Raw genomic sequence first — 20,244 nt, 5'->3', positions numbered from 1 at the left:
ATGGATCAGAAGGTATATGTTATGAGAAGGAACACAGAGAAGTGGGAGGCAGTTCAAGCTCAAGAGGTGAGGTTTATGCCTTATGTCACTAAGTTTTTTAAATAGATTTCATCGTATGCAGCTTAGTGTACTGTTGTGCCATCTAGATTAGATGTTTGGGAGGTTGATTATGACTGTGATAGGTATGTGGTCAACCTAAATGACAATACCTGCACATGCTTTCATTGGGAGTTGACCGGTATTCCATGTCCTCATGCATGCGCTTGTATTGTCAAAAACAGACTTAAGCCTGAAGATTATGTCCATGAATGCTACACAAATCAAACATACTTGGAAGCTTATACCCCATCAATCAAACCCATGCCTAGAATAAAGTAATAGGAGACCTCCAAGATGGTTCAGCCTTTGCCACCTCTATCTGATGAAGAAAATGCCAGGGAAACCCTCCTTGAAAAAGAGAAGAAAGGATCCAGGAGAGGGATAAGAGTCAAGGTTCATCAAGAGGCCGAAAAAACAAAATGCTCAAACTGTGGAGTTGCTGGCCATTACAAAAACAAATGCAAAAACCCTCTTGCTCCTAAATCACTAGACAAAGGTGGAAGGCCTCCATTAAGTGATGCTTGGGCTGTCCCAAGAAGGAAGAACAAAATGGAAAGGTTTTGAGACAGGTAAGACAAACTATGGTATTTGGTTTTAACACTTATGCATTTGGTTTTGAATATGGTGTTTATGTATACCTTGTTGGTGCAGGATGTACCAGCTGCAGTGTGACTCAAACCATGAATCCCCAATGCAGTCAGGCAGGGTCTTCTAATGTCACTGCTGATCCAGCACAACCTTCCTCCCAGGCTTCAGCAAAAGGAAAGGGTAAACAACTTGCCAAAACAAAGTAGCCTCCAAAGACAAAGCAGCCTCCCAAATCAAAGCTACATGTCAAGTCCATAAAGAAAAAGCAAGCAGCTTGGAAGCCTTGATAGTTTAGGCTTAGTTTAGTTAGTTGGTGTCTGTTAGTATTAAGTTCTGTAGTTTTATATAATAGTGATAGCACCGAGAAAGTTTTTGCTTATTTTGCAAACAATGATGTAATTAAGTTTGGTGTCATTTTGCCTAAAACAGTTATGAGCTTTTGTGGTCATTTGGCCTAAAACAATTCTCAGATTTGTGTTATATGATTGAACTTTTATTTACAAAATAGAACATTGCATTTTCATTTCATAATCATCATCAATTACAACCAAACATGCACATATCATTTGAAGTATGCCACTTCCACAGTACTTATAACAAAATTAGTGGCATTTACTGATTGTGCATTAACTAAGTACAGCAACTCAAAACATAAAAAGAAATGCTAGGTACATAATCATCATCCCAAATACAACATAGAAACCCACTGTCATGCAGCCTGGTTTGGTAGGGGAACTTGATTTCTTCAATTCTAAGGATGCGAACCTTTCAATTTCTTGCTTAATTTTTCAGTTTGCTCAACCAATCTTGCTTTTTGATCTTGCAGCAAACAAACCTCTTGCTTCAAATTAGCAATTTTAGCCTTCATCAACTTCTTCTCCAACACAAGCTGGTTGGTTATGATCCTTTGGCATTCCACAATCTCTTCATCAATCCATTCAAAAAACTTGCATCCACGCCTACCAGTATAGGCATCATAAAACTTACAGGCAACAAACCTTCTTCTAGGATTGGTGCTGTCCAAGAAGTCTCGACTTTGGGGGAGGATTCCACAATAGCATTTGGGAGGAAAATTTAAGGACGAGCTAAATCATAGGATGAATTGGACATGATTCAATTCGCAAAAGTCCTGCAAATATATAGAAAACAACTAATTAATTAACCCTAATTTGGATAATTCCATTCAATTTACCTAAATCGCACAAAATTGCAAAAAATCTAATTTCCCCAATTTCCCCAATTGCAAGTCACCAAGAACCCTAATTCGCATATAATATTCTCAAATTGACTCAAATTTATATACAATTACCTAAAGTAATGTTCTAGAAATGCTTGCTTTTACTCAATTGTTGAAAAAAGGAAGAAATTTGCTCAATAATTTTTTTTAGGAGCTCTGTTGTTAAAAAAAAAAAAAACAGTTATATAGAGGAGAGAGAAACAAATATTGGAGGGAAAGGTATAAATGGGACCCACTTATCGGAGATTCTAACCGAAAATGTAAGAGTGGTAGAGCTACTCTAACTTTTTGCAAGTTTGTGATAGTTGTTTGAAAAAAAAATTAAAAGGTAGTTGTTTCCAAAACACGCGTTTAAATTTAGATTTTGACAAAATTTCGTTTTTGTTTTTGGATAATGCTAGGGGCTATATATAAGCATTAAATACACTCTTGTAAATCAGTGTAATAAGTGTTTTTATTTTTATGATTTTAACTTATACCATTTTCTAGTTTGTATTTAATGCTTATATGTAACTGTATAGTATTTTTCCTTTTTTTTTTTTTTTTTTTTTTTTTAATCGTTTCACATTTTTTTTTTCTTTATTTCGCTGCACAGCCTACACGGCTACACCCCTCGCTCTCCTCCATTGAAGCAGCTTCCGAGCTTCCTCTCCTCCATTGAAGCTCCCCTATACAAAAATCGTCCAACATCAACTTCTCAATCTAGGGTTCATTGTGAATTTAATTGTCAGTGTATTCAATTTAGGGTCCTTCTAAGGTGGATTAGTGAACAATGCAATCAAACAAGTACGGTTTGCAAATTAGGGTTCCAAAATCCCAGCAAAAACAGCAGCAAGCTAGATCATTACCCCCCAAACCCCTTGCTTTCAACGATGACGATGACGATGATGTCGAGAAAGAAATTTCCCGTCAAGCTTTTAAGAACAAGTCCCTAAAAGATGTCAGATTTCTCTCTTTTTCCCTCAATTTATTTCTGGGTTTAGCGATTTTTTGAACTTGGAAGTGATATTAATGATGTAATTTGTTAAATTTGTTTGTAGGTTGAGGACCAGTACAAGAAAGCATTAGAAGAAGATCCTTCAGTGTTTGATTATGATGGTGTTTATGATGATATGAAAGCGAAAATTGTTAAGCCAAAAGCCGAGGATAGACAACAGCGTCAGGTATTTAGTTTAACTCGGTCAGTTTATTTGTTGATTTTGATTTCATTTGCTTGATTTTGAACCTTAATTGATAGTTTTAAACCTTAATTGATAGTATAACAAGATGATAAAATATTTTGTGGGTGGTTAAGTATTTGGTTATGCATACTATATTTTTATTTGTTTTAATAAGTAACTATTTATAGGTATTTGTAGCTATTATAAATGAACTTTGGTTTTCCCTTGAATTCTTGGTTTGATGCTTTGCAATTCAGCAAAAGGTGTGGGCACATTTCCATGTGCACTATTATACTGTAAATAGTCTTATTTTTTTCCTCAGATAATGGTCTAGCTCAACACTAGGACACACATCTTTGTTGGATGCATCTCGTCGAGGTTGTTTGACATTAAGTAGGGAGTTTGTTGATTAGTGCTATCATTGTGTTGATTACTTAGGGTCTGTTTGGTGTCTTTCGTAATTTTCAGTTTTTAGTTTTTTAGAGACCAACAACTAATTGAAATTTTAAGCTGTCATTTTTTTCTCAAAACTACTACAAGCTCACAGTTTAGGCGACGACTCAGCAGCAGTGCGGAATTGAGCTACTGTTCCTCTTTGGCACTTCTAGTTGTATTTAAATAATAATAAAAAAATTCAAGGAAAACATTCTTGTATGCATTCGAGTACATAACCAAGAAAGATAGTGGCGAAGAAGCATGAACCTAAATCGCAAACGTACAAACATTGATTTAGACATCTCCCCATGCTTTTATTAGCATTTCTGATTTGAACTTATTTCGATCTGTTAAACAACGCTCCCATTGTGTGAGAACCCAAAGTAGGTGACAAATTGTAGGGGTTTTGGGATCTGTTTCAGGAATGAGATAATTCCCTGGAGTATTGCATTTCTCAGTGACAAAGGTGGTTGCATGGCCAGCCATTGGTGGTAGTCAATTAGTCGTGTACTCCTGGTAGACTGAAAATAATCAGCAAAAACGGTAGGTCGCAAATATTTCAAAATATAATTTGAGATGGAGATGGGTGTTTGATCTTGAAAATGAAAAATGCATGGAAATAATCTTGAATTCTCAAAAATGAAGAAAGATGGAGAGGAAGGTAAAACTAAGTTGCTGACTGCAGAATAATTGTGTTTCATGCTCTGTTGCTGGGACTTATGAGGGTGTTATTCTAGAATGAAAAAATAGTTTAAGATGGTTTCACTTTGAAATCAGCATGTGAGCTGCTTTAGAACGTCCAAATTGGTGGAGTAGCTCACAGTTACATATAACTCTCCCTTCTCTTTCAACTCTTCCACATCATATTCCACTAACTTGAGTCACTATTATGAGTCTCCCTCTTATTTTTTCCATAATGGTGAACTAGCTCACTACAATTAAAACAAGTGTTTTATGCTAAATTTGGGCAAAAAAATAAATGAAAATGCAAATTTTTTGCCACTTGTCATCTTCTTGTTTGTCACTGGGCTCGTGTGCCGAGGCGGTCAATGACTTGGAAGACGGAGGGGCCTCACCACAAAAGCTACTCACGAGTCACCTATCACAATGGTGAGCTAGCTCAATATAGGAGAGAGTTTTGTGAGGAGGGTTTGAGTAACCCATTGTAGATTTTTCAAAAATTGTAAGATAATCATTCCCGAATGACCTCTTAACTGTTGGCAGTGAAGTTATCTGTTTAACTTTTCATCACAACATTGCTGCCAGTCCTTTTGATTTATTTGTGTTGTTTCTAGGCTTTTGGTCGAACATGTGTTCTTTTAGCAAATTAGCAATAGCATTGTTTGACTTGAAAACGTGGCCTTTGAGAATTTAGTTCTCAATGTTGTTCCCACAGCCTATACTCACACTTTCATTCATGTAATTTAATGTTGATTGCTTTTATCTTTCAAGATTTACAATTTGTAAGAAAATTCTCTTCCCTCTATTAATCTATTGTTATCTCACCATTTAATTGTCTCTCTTTCCCAACTAATGCTCGTCTTCTCTTTATTAAGTAACTTCTTGTATGGACATGTTACTTCTATGTTCTTGGGCAATAGAATTTCCATCTTTGATTATTCTTCTTATGCAATAAATATGAATGTTTCAGCCAAAATACATTCAAGCGCTGATGGAAAAAGCCAAAAAAAGAGAAAAAGAACATGAGGTTGTTTATGAGAGGAAACTTGCAAAAGAAAGAAGCAAAGATGACCACCTTTATGCCGATAAAGACAAGTTTGTTACTGGAGCTTACAAAAGGAAGCTTGCTGAGCAGGCAAGATGGATGGAGGAAGAACGCTTGCGTGAGCTGCGTGAAGAGAAAGATAATGTAAGTTTTTGTCTCTGCTTTTAGATCTTTGTAGTGTTTTTATATGGCCTGTATAAATTTTGACTTAGCTTAATTTATCACTCTCAAAATGAATATGGGAGCAAGATGACTTATCTCATAGAATGCAGAAGAAGAAGCTTAATAGTTTATTTTAGTTAATATTTACTATTGAATTGAAGCATACCCACACTCCTTTTGACCTACCCATGTGACCAAAACTTCTTTTGTCCCAAAGTAATTTCAACACTTCCTTCAAAGAAAAGGACCACATTTTATTTTAATACCTAATCACTCTTTAGCTCCACTATCTCATTTTACATCTACTTCCTCGTTGAAATAACATTACCAATGCCCTGCTACCTCTTATCACACCAAACTTTATAATAAAATAGCACAAGTGACCCACAAGCTATATCTCTTAAATCTCTTTGCAAAGGCTGGTGTTGCGATAATTCTTATACATAGGGAGTAAGCTTTAATGTACATAGTAACATAAGTCATTCATTAGTTATAATACTCCCTCTGTCTTTTTTTGTTGTTCTTGTTTGTTTGTTTGTTTGTTTTTTTTTTTTTTTTTAATACGTAGATTAAGAAAATTGCAATATTTTGTTTTGGAAGTTGAAAAAAGAAAAAGTATTAATTGAGTACTTGTGAAAATTGATGAATGGAATAGAAAAAGAAAATGGTAATTGAGTATGGATGGTAATTGCTGAATGGACAAGGTAATTGAATATAGATTAATGGTGGCCAACTTTTGTATTCCCTCTCTGTTTTTTTTTAAGTGCCCCACTTTCCTAAAACGACTGTTGTTTTTTAAGTGCCCCATTACTAAAAGTGGAAACCCCACTCACATTATATACTATTTCTCTCTCTTCCTTTTAACCCCACTACCATTTTAAAATATTTTCTCCTTCTCACATTATTTCTAGTGGTCCCCATTCACATTTCTCTCTCTTACTTTTCCAAATTTTTTATTCCTAACCATACCCACCCATATATTATTTTATTCTTTTGCTTAAAACTATATGCCCAAGGATATGGGGCACTTAAAAAAACAGAGGGAGTACAAAATAAGGGTAATATTGCGGGTATTTAAAATTCTTAAGGTAATTTAGGGACAAAAAGTAAGACGAGGAAGGAAGATTTAAATCAAAACAAAATTTTGGTACGCACATAAAGGAAAACAAGAACAACAAAAAGAGATGGAGCATAACTTCATATGGATTTATTTGTTTAAATGTAGAAGAAACCATCAATTATTAGCTGACTCATAATAGCTTAGGTTAAAGTGCATTATTTATGGAATTACATTAAACAAGTGACTAAATATAACTTGCTATTGTAAGCTATATTATTACAATATGGATATGGGAATGTAGTGGGGTAGGTACTAAGTAAGGCTATGTTTATTTCTAACTTATTTTTTCTAATCTGATTGCCTGATTTTTTAAAACTTTGATCTTTTATGTATGCTAATCCATAATAAAAAATAAAAAATCAAATTGGGTCTTATTAGATTGTATTAATGTGTATATTCTAATTATATAATTTTCATAAATATTTTCATTATGGTATTAAAGATATTTAGTGATAAAAAATTGCACATTAAACGATAAAGTATGATCTAGCTTATTTTTTATTTATCTAATATGATCTGATGTGAAATAAGTAATAAGGTATTTACATAAGGTGAATTAAACATAGACTACAAGCAATCGTGGGTCTTTCTTCTTTTATGGGATGTGATTGGTAGTTATCCACGTAATAGGTGGTAAATTGTTACAAGTAATTATATAGTTCATTTGTTTCTTTCTAATTCCACGTTTTTTTTTATTTACGCTTGCTAATGTATAAGTTTAATCTTTAATATCACTAATTATCAATTAACAAAAATCATATGAAAACAAAATGATTGTTTTGAAATTATATATTGGGGCGAACTTTTACTTAACTAGTTTTTTCCTTGCATACAATTGTACATAACTCATGAATGGCGATCAGATGAGAGTGTAAAATAGTGCAAAAAGTCAATGTTTCAACTAACATATGGAGGTAGTCTGGTGGAGATTGTTACCGCAACTATAAGGTTGTGGGATTAATTCCCACTAAACGCAACTTAGGGGTGGGAATTTCCTTACCCTTCCGCCCCACTCCCAAGATGCCTTGCTTGTTGACTTGTGAAAGGCTCTGGGTATGGCACCTTCTTCTTACCTACCAAAAAAAAAATTGGAATAAAATACGGAGGTATGTAGTTGGAGGGAGAGGGGGGGGGGGGGGGGACGGGGGGGACACCTAATAAGTGTAAACTCGGTAGTGGGAGCAAATTGTTAACATGCCTGTGCTAATCGTTAGGATATAATATTAGGATAAAATAGTGGTCAAGGGTCTTTGCTTGTACAGCTATACAGTATGCAATTGACATGAGTAATCTCAACTTGCGCCTGCATCTTCCCTTTCATTGGATGAAAATTGACCTTAATTCTTTAATTATCTCATCATCAATGTACGAAGAATGATTATCAGTTAGCAATTTTGAATATTAGGAATATTCTAAGTGTTATATACAACTCGCCTTCTTGATGGTCTCAGAAGCCCATTGTTGATGTGAGGTGTAAGCTTGTTCCTTCTTGTCCTTTTAATGGTGTATCTGACTAGTTGCCCTGGATTCTGGTTATTTATGATTCTTTGCAATTCTTGTGTGCATGCTTCATTCACTTCTTGATTTAGGCTTTAACTAGCTCATGTAGCTTCTTCAATAAATCACCTGCCTTGTCATCAAAGCAGACCTTTTCATTTTAAATTTGAATGAGGGATTGACACCATACATGATGATAGATGAAGAATGTTTAGTTTTATGTAGGCATCCTATTGTAGGTCAGTTCACGTAAGCTAACCCAAGATCCCAACTCTCTGGAGTCTAGCTCGCTTGTGTGATTAGTGACATTGGTTGTGTAGGATGAGAAGTACTAAATAACAATTCAGTACTAATGAGACATGGACGTCAAAACTTGCTATCATGGTTTGTCTTTCCATAAAAGCTATGATTTGACCTGAATAATCCATCTCATACCCGGGACTCAATTTAAATTGACCTCACCGATACCGGAATTGAACTCGAGATTGGATGGCTTGAATGGAAAATTGGAAATATACGGTACATATAACCAAACTCAAACCAAAAGTCTTTTTGCTTGAACATGACCCAATCTCTGTTGAACAATCGGTTGACATCTCTAGATGTAACTAGCCAAATTTGAACTTCAGCATAAGAATAAGATTTCAAATATTGCTAAGCTCATACTTTATATTTTTTGGTGTAATTTAGAAAGGAAAGAATTCAAAAAAGGACTGGTGGTTGCGTCGGCCACTTGTAATGGGTATAATGGAAATATTGTGGCCACCGCTAGTTGAAGCTGTAAATTTTTTGTAGTAGTTGGTTTGGAATCCTACTCTTTTCTTATATATATATATTTTATATATTTTCACATTAGTTGCCTTTTTTTTTAGTTGACAAACTATTCTTTCATCACATAAACATAATATTATCAACGGCTATTTCACCAAATGACACCGAGCACTTTAATAATTCACCAAATGCCATCAAGGTTTTCAAAATTCACCAAATGCCACCGAGTTTTAAAAAAATTCACCGAGTGCCATTAATAACTGATGGCCGTTAACTCCGTTAGTCATTAGGGTTTAATCATGACACATGTCATGATATGATTGGTTCAGTTTTTAAAAATCCTAAAAATAACCAAAAAAAAAAAAAAACAAAAAAAAAAAGTCGGCAACCCCACCCAATACCCCATTCCCCTCCCCTTTTCGATTTCCGGCCACCCCACCCAAAACACCCTTCCCCTTCCCTTTTCGTTTCGGGCCACCCACCCACACAACCCGAAACCCCTTTTCGATTCTTGGGTGCTCGTTTTTTGGCTTGAATTCTGCTGGTTTTTTTGTGTGTAATTTCTTCTTCTCATTGCAATGCAAGTATTTCTATGTATAATCCTTGCTTTATTGTCGAATTTCATGCAAATTTGTGAAAAATTCGAAAACCCCCTTTGCAAAATCAATTTGGGGCTTTCTCGTGTGATGCTTGTTTGATGAAATTGTTTGTCCCATGTTGTTGCATTCTTGATTGCGAGCATTTTGATAGTAATTTTGTAGAAAATGGTGAAGAAATGAGCATGTTGTGTTCTTGCCTTTGAGCTTGAACGTGTGTTTTAATGGTGGTGGAAAGATGACGGAGAGGGAATGAGGAAGGCGCGGGGCCGCCGGGCACGCCTGTTGGTGAGGGTCGCCGGCGGCAGGAACTTCGGTCTTCGGCGGCAGGGAGGGGTTTAGGGTGGGGTGGGGGGCCCGCGGGCGAGGGTGGTAGAAGGGGTGGTGGGTGGGGATTTGGTGGTTTTTTTTTTTTATTATTTTTTATAATATTTTTGGTTTTTTTTTTAATTTTTGTTTATTTTTTTTAAAAAAACGGACGAATCACAAGGTGACACGTGGCAAGTGGTGGGGTCAACTAACGGTCAACTATCGGACACCCCGACGGCCAACTAACGACCGTCAGTCATTAATGGCACTCGGTGAATTTTTTTAAAATTCGGTGGTATTTGGTGAATTTTGAAAACCTTGATGACATTTGGTGAATTATTAAAGTGATTAGTGGCATTTGATGAAATAGCCGTATTATCAAATCTTTATAATTATGACGGGGTTGTTTTAGTATTAAGGGCATACGTGGATTGAAGGTAATATATTATGGGGGTAAAAATAGTCGAACCAAGAAAAATGAATGGATATGGAGATGAAGCTAAAGAAGATGAGGTATTGATAAAAGAAAGATGTTAGTGGTGGTATGGGGAAAAGAGAGATGGGGAGATTATTACCCTCATACTAGAGGTAATAGTTATTGACCACCACACTAGCATAATATTACCTTCAAAATGAGGGTTAGTTTCCTCTCCCTCCCTCATCATTATATATTTTTCCTAGCAATCACACCATCACTACCTCAAATTTCCTCACAACTACCTAGAATCACCTTCATTTTCTTTGGTTAGACCTTTTTTTTTTTTTTTTTTTTATTTTTTTTTAACCTTTTAATGTATTAACCTTATCAAAGCATGCCCTTAAGGTGAATATAAGTCAACATTAACCAGAAAATCCTATTTTATTAGAACAAACAAATTTGAAATAGCATGATTACCCCCTTTATATATAAATTAACTACTATACATGTGGTAATATGAATTCCACCACGAGGCCATGAGATTCTTCTCTCTTCTTCGGTTTGAATGTTTTTAAAGCCTTTCCTCCTCTTTTTGATCCTTCTCTATTCCCTCGATGTCGGAAGGTGAACATACAAAGAAAATATGTAATGACAAAAATAAACGATCTTATGTGTTGAGCGATTGTGACATAACAGACGAGGGGTAGGGGAGATGAGGAGGATGTAGTGTTCTATAATGGGATTTATTTGGAGCAAGAAAGATGTGATTGTTATCATGTTGACATGTTGTTCTACGTGTTTACATTATTACGCTAGTATTAAATGTGCTAGGCTTGTAGTAGTATTAATATTGGCTGCCTTCTGAATTTTGCAGGTGACCAAGAAGAGCGACCTCACAGATTTTTACTTCAATTTAGCAAAAAATGTTGCATTTGGAGCGGAAGAAAAGTCCAAAAAGCCAGGGAGAGGGGACAAGGAACCAGCAGCTGCCATAGAAGAGCTAAAAAAACCGGAGAAGTCAGAGAAAGAAGCAGACTTAAATGTTAGAGCTGTGGGAAATCCATCCACCAGCTCTGCGGTGGTCTCCCCATCAAGATTGGATGATAGACATCAAGGAGAAGCAGCTGTTGCTCCTGAGGTTAGGCCAGAGCCAGCTGCAAACCTGGCACCTTCTCCTAATACATCTGCAGAAGACATCCCACCACCTCCCACTGATAAGCCTAAGCAGGACCATCATAAGAAAAGTCAGGAAGCTCTCGCAGCTGCCAAAGAACGTTTCCTGGCAAGGAAAAAGGCAAAGATGGAATTATGAATTACCCCCTCCCCTGTGATCAGTAAGCCAGGGTCTTATGTAATGTTTCTGGGTTAACATTCAGAAAATTTAGTCATATGAAGGTCTTAAGTATTGTTGATCAATTTGATTACTCTCTCTCGCTCTCTCTCTCTCGCTCGCTTTTTCACCATTAGGAAGCCCTCATCCCAAGAGGTATGTCTAATGTTTCAGAAGAAAGCAAGTAATCAAACTAGAGTTATTATTAGGATTATTTTGATTTTTATAAATTTATTCCGTATATAATTTCAAGTATCTTTCACATGTGAGAATCCCTTCCCCAACCAACCAGCATATCATGTATACCCGAATGATCAACACCTTCTAGAGCCTTGTTTGGAACAAATGTATTTTCTGTTATACTTTCTCCGTTCTTTTTCACTTGACCCGCTTTGACTTTTACACTATTTATCACCTCTTCTTTGACCGTCTTTTGTAAATAATATGTAAGGAAAAACATATTCATGTTGGATCTTTTTGAATTCGTCTTAATAAGTACTATCATAATATATAACTTTTATAATTTTTACTTATGGAGTATTAAAGTTATTGATAATTAAATTTTGCATTGACAAACATGATAAAAGAAACAGGTCAAGTAAAAAAGAACAAATGAAGTATCTTTTAGTGAAGGTTTTTTACCACTGACTTCTGGTTGTCCTGTGGCTTTAAATTTCCAACACTTGCCATAGGTGAAGTAGAATCATTCTGTTGCTTAAAAAATGGCGTGTCTTCTATATATTTTACTGTTTCAGTTTTATTTTTTATTTTTTATTTTTTATTTTTTATTTTTTTATTTTTTGACAATGGTCAGAAAAGGAGACTAGTTCTTTTCTGTATAAGCTTTTCTTCTAATGAAAATATGATAGATTTTTACTTGTTCATAGCCTGGAGTCATAGTAACTCTAGGACCTATAAAGTGAAGTGAAACTAGATGCTAAAAATTATAGTTTAGGATCCATCTTTAGGGATAAAATTAATCTTATAAAATTAATTATCCTATATTCCATTATTTGGTTGGTAAAGTATTGAAAACAATTTTTGTAAAGGCCGGTTAACGAAATTGGTATAAAAATTAGCACTCTTGTGACATATTGGTATAAAAGTTAGTAAATAGTGACAGATTGGTATAAAAGTTAGTAAGCGGCAACCTTTAACCATTTTTTCTTTCCGGAGTAAGTATATCGTATTTAAGATTATTTTTGTTTTTGTACTCCGTAACATTTATCTATCGTTTTTTATATTTTAAATATTTTTAAAACTCTACTAAAATCAAATAAAAGCCAAAAAGATTTTATTTTTTTAAAAAGAAAAGGGAAAAAAGAAATCAAATAAAATATAGGAAATTTTGTAACTATATCAAAGAATTGTCCGAGAATTGCAAGATCAAGCTTTGATTACACATTTTGGGGATTACATCCAGTTTGAAATTTTTGCAATATCAAAAACCATACAAATAAATTTGTTTCCAATTTATCACCCCCGTCTCTAAATGATCTACCCTTTTCTAAAATATCACGCTATTAAGAAAGGGAAGAAGGAAGTAGTAAACCTACATCGAAAAGCTAAATTCACAAACATGATACTAAGAGTAGAGAGAGAAAAAGCAGTAGAACTGGTAGAAGTACATAGGAAAGTTATATTCACATGAGAAAGCTTAATAATGGTGGGTAATTTAAGAAGATCGCCTAACAAAGATAGGAAAAATGAGGATAAAAGGGTAATTTCATGGTACCCATAAATGGTTAAAAAAAAAGGGTACATCGTTTAAGATCACATAAAATGTAATAAGGCTAGATTATTTAGGGACAGAAAAAGTATAATTTTATAATTTGTAAGTTAATTTCAACTAGTTTTAAGACATCAAGCTTAGGCTTTTTCTACATTAATAACAATTCTCACTTCTAAACTTTTAAATAAGCTAAAGTTTAAGATATCTCTTATGAATAATGTTTAGACAAATATACTCTTTAAAATGTTTATTTACATATTTGCTTTTATTAATGTTAAATTTTTTTATTTTTCTTAATTCTTAAAAATAGTGTGATGACATTTACACCCTTTAATTAATTTACAAATTTTTTCTCTTACTGCCAACAAATAAAGTTGTGACAGAAGGTGAAATCAAAATAGCACCCGTACATGAATAATTATGGTACGCGTAATGCGTTAGAAGTTGTGAGTGATTTAGAACCGACAAATAAATTAAACGTGTGTGCTAATACAAAAGGTTAGCTGGCTGATCCTACGGAAGAGTGTGGTAAAATACGTCATTCTCTAGAAAGATTTGGAAGCAGCATATGGCCATGCAGAACCTTCTAGGCCATGGTTTATGTTACATCACCTACATAATTATACCATATTAAAGGCGGAGTAGGATAGAGAAGTTTATACAAAATTTAAAATAAAAAAAATTAAATGGGAAAGGGATTATTTGGCGAGCCATTTAGGAGCATAATATGGAGTCCTCCAATGTATCGTGAATGGTCTGCTTCCACTGCTCTTTTGGACTGGTTTGAATCTCCTAATGCTCATTTCTTCAAAATTAATGTTCCAGGTTTCATTTCTCTTTCTTATTATTTCATTTTTGAAGCCTCCTTATTTAATTGTTATTTTAATTTCATGTATAAATAATTAACATTGCCCTTAATTTGTTTTTGTCTTATAATCTTATTAAAAATTTAATCTTTCGTTCTAATTTAAATTATACGAAGTACTAGCTTAGCTTTATTCCCTGCTTGGTTAAATTTTACATTTAATTTTGACCAAGAAGAAATTTTTCTAATTGATTACTTTTTATCAATTGGGTATAATTCTTAGGAGTTATATAACTTTGCTAAATTGCTACTAGTACTCTAATTTTGCAATTCATTACAATTGTTTTAGACACGTTAAGCGTTTTTCGTGCTAATTTGAGATGATTTGCTACAAATTTTTCTACACCTACTAGACAGTTTAATGGTTGTTTATTGATAAACTATTAATGTTAGCTTATGCAACTAGTTAGTTGATTGCATATGTTGGTGGAAAAATATAACATATAGAGTATATGTGTTGAAATTATTTACTATAAAACAATCGAGTCTATTAAGGAATTATAAAAGATAGAATGAGGTATTAGAGATTTAGAGTAGTGACATCATTCCTACCTCGATCTTGGTGATGGGTTTGGGCCGGTGCAAGATGGGTGATGGCTCAGCCGCTCAGGCCCCCCAAATAAGGGGCTCTTATATATATATATATATATATATATACTTTATTTCCCTTGTAATTTTAGAAAACACAAGGGGATCAGTGGTTATATTGGACGAATTATAACATTTTTATTGCAATTTTGGGCATTTTGGGATTTGTTTTCACAAAATTACGAAAATGTCATATTATATGCATTATTATGTTTTTAGAATTTCTTGTCCATATTCCATTCAAAAGCTATCAAAATGCATATTGATATGAGTAAGTCCATAATGAGCAGGATACAATAAGGATAACGTAAAATTGGAGGTAGATGAAGAGAATGTTCTCCACATAAAAGGGGAAGGAGGAAAAGAGGAGTCACAGGGCAAAGATATCGTATGGCATGTAGCCGAAAGAGGTGGTAAGGGGAACTTCTACCGGCAAATTGAGCTACCGGAAAATGCTAAAGTGGATCAGATTAAAGCTCAGGTGGAAAATGGTGTGTTAACTATCGTTGTTCCTAAGGATAATAATCCTAAGCCTTCTAAAGTTCGAACCATCAACATCTCTAGCAAGCTTTAAAGATTAATTTGATGTTGTATATCTTTAGCTTTAGCTATAAAATTAAGTATAAATCTATATATCATATATGATGTATTGTGTTTTGAACTACTACTTCAAGTCTTCATGTAATAGTTTCAATAAACTTAGGTGAAGTTGGCCCATTAGATGAAATTTTACAATGTTTTCATAGACTGTTTTATATATGTGGTGGTGGGCAGGGCATGGTGGTAAGCTAAGGTATGTTGGCTTTGGAAAACTTAAGTGGATCTAGTGACAAAATTGGTTGGTTCATGTTTGAACTTACTTACTCCATACTAAACTATGAGTAGTTGACACCCATACATGACTGATGGATGCGCTTTAAAAAAAAGACACATTTAGAGAATCTATGTACTTTAAAAAACGAAGGGATTATATAACTTTTGTGTTACATAATATGAAATCCTCAGATTCGAGTGTATTCTATTGATTCATATATATAGGGTTACAAAGATGAGTTTTAATCACATTAGGAAATCTTAAAAGACATTTACAAAATATTCACAAAACTATATCCTTCTATACAGAATAATATTAAGAATATTTATCATATATTTTATTACAATCTCGCAGTCATAGCGGGAGGAGGACGTACGCTAAGACTGAATCTGGATTCCAAAATAGTTGTCGAGGTAGGCCTCTTGTGAAGATTCTGCAAACTGGTAACGAGATGGAATATATAAGACCCGTACATGCCCCAACGCCACCTTTTCTCAGACGAAATGAATGTCCATTTCGACGTGCTTGGTGTGTTGGTGTTGTACGGGATTATGAGATAAATAATTTGCACTGACATTATCACAAATAAACAATAGTGGCATGTCGAAGAGGACAATGTAACTCCAAAAGAAGATTACAAAGCCAACATGCCTCGGCAACAACATTTGCAACGCCCCTATATTCTGTCTCTTCACTTGATTTAGAAAGTGTGGGATGACGCTTAGAAGACCAGGAAATGAGATTGTCCCCTAGAAAGCAACAATAACCCGAGGTTGACTAACGAGTGTCTGGGCACTTGCCCCAATCTGCATCATATAAGTAATCAAGTTTGTAGGAGATGAAGGATATAAATGTAACTCGTGATCAATGGTGCCCTAAATATATTGTAGGATGCGTTTCAATGCATCATAATGAGCCTCTGTAGGATCATGCATGAATAAACAGACCTGCTGAATTGCATAAGCTATATTAGGGCGAGTAAAAGTCAGATACTGTGATGCACCTGCAAGACAGCGATAAAGTGTTGGATCATGAACCTGTGGTCCAGACTCTACACTGGGCTTGGATTGAGTATCCACTGGAGTCGCCGCAGGTTTGCAACTACTCATGCCTACGCGCTCTAAAATTTCCTGCGCATATTTTTGCTGAGATAAAAACAGATACGAAGGAGTATGAGTAACAATAATGCCCAAAAAATAATTCAGAGGACCTAAATCAGTCATCGGAAAACCTGTACGTAAGTGAGATAATATTCTCACATAACCAATCTGAAGATGTAACAAACACAATATCATCAACATATAACAGCAAGTATGTTGTATCGTTCCCATGTCGGAAAATGAATAAGGAAGTGTCACTCTTAGCAATGACAAACCCCATCTGCAAAAGATAATTAGCAAACCGCTGATACCAAGCTCTTGGGGCTTGTTTGAGACCATAAAGAGCCTTGCGAAGTCTGCGAACATATCCTGGATACCTCTTGTCAACGAACCTGGGTGGTTTATGCACATACACACACTCATTCAAATTATCATGTAAAAAGACATTTTTTACATCAAGTTGGTGAATAGACCACTAAAGAGCCATACCCACACTCAAAATTGTGCGTATAGTAGCCGGTTTAACAACCGGACTAAAAGTTTCATCACAGTCAACACCTTTGACCTCAGACCTGTCATCACAAACTAAACGAGCTTTGTGTCTTTCAAGATCATCCTTAGCATTGAATTTATGACGAAACAACCACATACAATTGACAATGTTCACCCCCGTAGGTTTAGGAACCAAATCCCATGTCCCCGTTTCAGTTAAAGCACTATATTTATCAAGCATTGCAGCAGTTCAATTTGGGTCGGAAAGGGCTTGTTTGTGATTATATTTTTAGGGAGCAGGGATTGGGTCTAGGCCTGATCACGGATTGGATATCCGAATCGAAAATTTGCAAATTTGATATCCTTATCCGATCCGAAATGTTCCGGATATCCGATATTCGATATCTGAAATTTTTCGGATCGGATGCTTCAATTATCCGTTATCCGAAATTTTAAAAACCTATTTTTTTAAATATTATATTTTCCATTTATTATAATAAACTGTTTCATTCATATATTAAATTATTAATATCCACATTCCTTCAAAAAAAAAATCTTATTAATATTGACATTCCTTAAAAAAAATTTATTAATATTAACATCAAATTAATAAATTAAAGGCAGCAGCAACAATTCAGGAGAGCTCCAAATACAGGCAATAGAAGGTGCAGCTTCAGCTGTTAGACACCACTAGATGGAAGACCATAAATGCAGCAGCGAACCTACTAACCAGCAGCTTGCAAAGCAGCAACTTTTAGTAGCAGCACATGGGCAGCAGCAAATCGTAGCAAGCAAGCAGCAACAACAAAACATAAGCCCAACAAGGAAGCAACATCACCAACAGGGAACAGTAACAAGCTACTAGGCAGCAACATGCAGAGGAGGTAGCAGCAGGATCTCTCTTTAAAGCAGGCACTAGCAGCACCAAAGGCGGCAACCTGTCAGCCTAGCAGTATAGCAGCAAGAAGCAGCAATGAAGGGCAGGCAGCAAACAGGGAGCAACCAAGCAGCAGTAGGTCAGCCTTATAATCCCAGGCAAATAACAGCAAACAACATCAAAGCAGCAGCAATACTGTAAGATAGGTAACAAGCAAAAAGCAAAGCAGCAGGGCCAAAACCACTAAACCAATTAACCAAATATTATACACACAAAAACATATTAAACACACATAAAATAATCTCTACAAAGCTCCAAGCCACTAAGTCCACAAACTCCAAATTAGTAAATTACACCACAAAAAACAAAATAAAAAAAATTACAACTTCATCTTATGTAATTCAAGCTCCAAGCTCCAATCTCCAATCTTCAAGCTCATCTTCAACTTGTTACATGTAATCATCAACAACGCCACTTGAAGGTTGCTCAATAAATGGTGATAACTCTACACAACAATTTTTAAAAAGAATATAGAATAAAAAATTAGTTAGAAGTTAAAACTAAATTATGCAAATTAATTAAAAAAAACATAATAACTAATAAAATGTTATACCTTCTTCAATTCTCTCAATATCTTCAAGATTTTCTTCAACTTCTAAAGGGCCACGAGTGTTTCGCAACCAATCTTGAGCACATATCAAAGCTTCAACCATATTTGATGAAAGTGAGCTGCAAAATGGATCAAGTACTCGTCCACCCATACTAAATGCAGATTCAGACGCTACAGTGGATACAGGAATAGCTAACACATCTTTCGCCATAAGAGCTACAATAGGGTATCTTTCCCCACGATTCTTCCACCAATCTAAGGCATTAAAGCTCTTTCCAATAGTGTCAGACTGTTAGGTTCTCTTTCATCATTTAGATACTTATCCAAATCACTCTTTTTCTCAAGATTACTTTGACTTCCTATATCCCTCTCAAATTCAAATTCAGCCATGTCATGCCAATCCTCAAAGCTTTCCATGTCTCTTGTAGTCAAATCAACCATATTGGATGGACTTGACCCACCTTGTGTTTGTTGAGAGGCATAATGTTCATACAAAGAATTCAACGCATCCCTAATCTTATCATACAACTCTTTACCCTTATCCAAATCATATTTATCATCAATAGCCCACTTCACATATTGCATATTTCTCCTTGGATCAAGTACAACAGCAACATACAACATCAAATTGATATTATTCACATTTTCCCAATACTTATCATGTTTTCTTTTCATTCCATGGGCCATTAATCTTTCACCAAGATCACTACTTTCACACTTTCTCTTTATCATCTATCCAATGGTAACAAGTTCTTGCAAATACACATTAGAAGTAACATACAAGGACCCAGAAAGTCTTAAAGTAGCATCATAAAATATCTTAAGAAAAGAGAGCAAAGAAGCAACACGATCCCAATCATCATCAGTTGGAATACCATTAGACTTTGTCAATTCTTCATTAAATTTACCACCATAAGAAGTTTCAATCAAATCAAAAGCCTTACGAAAAATAGAAGCATATTCTAACATCATGTAAGTTGAGTTCCACCTAGTTTCAACATCTAAGCAAAGATGACGTTTAGACTCAATTTGCTCTTGATTGACACAATTCTTAAACTTCTGCAATCTTACGGGAGAAGATCTAACAAACCTTAACCCATTTCTTATTCTTTTTATTGACTTATCATTTTCTTTCAAACCCTCCCTCACAGTCAAATTGAGAATATGAGATGCATAACGCATATGCACAAATTTCCCCCCAACACAACCCCATCTTTCCATCTTTGAAGTCGTCTTCTTATGTATTGAATACCTACATCATTTGAACTAGCATTGTCCACTGTTATAGTCATGACTCTACTAATGCCCCACTCAAGCAAGCATTTTTCTATCCCTTTACCAATAGCCTCACCAGAATGACCGCTAATGAGACAAAAAGTTAAATTTTTTTTATGCAATATCCAATTATCATCTATGAAATGAGCAGTCAAACACATGTAACTCAAGTTTTTACATGATGTCCAAGTATCGGTAGTAAGACAAATGCGAGAAGAAGACTTGGAAAAGTAACTTTTTAGCTTCTTTTTTTCCTCTAAATATATACTATAACAATCTCTTGCCACGGTAAAACAAGAGGGGAAAACAAAGTTGGGTTGTGCAAATGACATGAAATAGCGAAAACCCTCATGCTCACAACATTTAAAAGGTTTCTCATCTATTATGACCATCTTTGCAAATGCTTTTCTACATTCATCTTGCTTAAATTTTCAAAGATCTAA

The 20,244-nt window shown here is 34.9% G+C and overlaps 3 protein-coding genes across 3 annotated transcripts; 2 read left to right on the top strand and 1 right to left on the bottom strand.

Annotated features, from left to right (window-relative positions):
• Nucleotides 1-2,480: 2,480 nt before the first annotated feature.
• On the top strand, nucleotides 2,481-11,817 carry LOC110735145 (nuclear speckle splicing regulatory protein 1-like). Its single transcript, XM_021915304.1, has 4 exons — nucleotides 2,481-2,864; nucleotides 2,965-3,087; nucleotides 5,171-5,389; nucleotides 10,993-11,817. The coding sequence occupies exons 1-4, from the start codon at nucleotides 2,697-2,699 to the stop codon at nucleotides 11,428-11,430; spliced, it is 948 nt and encodes a 315-aa protein (XP_021770996.1). The 5' UTR covers nucleotides 2,481-2,696; the 3' UTR covers nucleotides 11,431-11,817.
• Nucleotides 11,818-13,800: 1,983 nt separating this feature from the next.
• On the top strand, nucleotides 13,801-15,388 carry LOC110735144 (15.7 kDa heat shock protein, peroxisomal-like). Its single transcript, XM_021915302.1, has 2 exons — nucleotides 13,801-14,005; nucleotides 14,924-15,388. Exons 1-2 carry the CDS (start codon nucleotides 13,867-13,869, stop codon nucleotides 15,205-15,207), a joined length of 423 nt encoding a protein of 140 aa, XP_021770994.1. The 5' UTR covers nucleotides 13,801-13,866; the 3' UTR covers nucleotides 15,208-15,388.
• Nucleotides 15,389-16,322: 934 nt separating this feature from the next.
• LOC110734919 (uncharacterized mitochondrial protein AtMg00810-like) lies at nucleotides 16,323-17,280 on the bottom strand. Its single transcript, XM_021915045.1, has 3 exons — nucleotides 17,037-17,280; nucleotides 16,823-16,827; nucleotides 16,323-16,715 (listed from the first exon to the last, which is right to left on the bottom strand). Exons 1-3 carry the CDS (start codon nucleotides 17,278-17,280, stop codon nucleotides 16,323-16,325), a joined length of 642 nt encoding a protein of 213 aa, XP_021770737.1.
• Nucleotides 17,281-20,244: the final 2,964 nt, after the last annotated feature.

Source organism: Chenopodium quinoa, unplaced genomic scaffold (genome assembly GCF_001683475.1).
Source record: "Chenopodium quinoa cultivar QQ74 unplaced genomic scaffold, ASM168347v1, whole genome shotgun sequence".
In the NCBI taxonomy this organism is placed as follows: Eukaryota; Viridiplantae; Streptophyta; class Magnoliopsida; order Caryophyllales; family Amaranthaceae; genus Chenopodium; species Chenopodium quinoa.
Note: the sequence above shows the minus strand (reverse complement) of the source record. Positions and strands in the feature narration are given on the sequence as shown.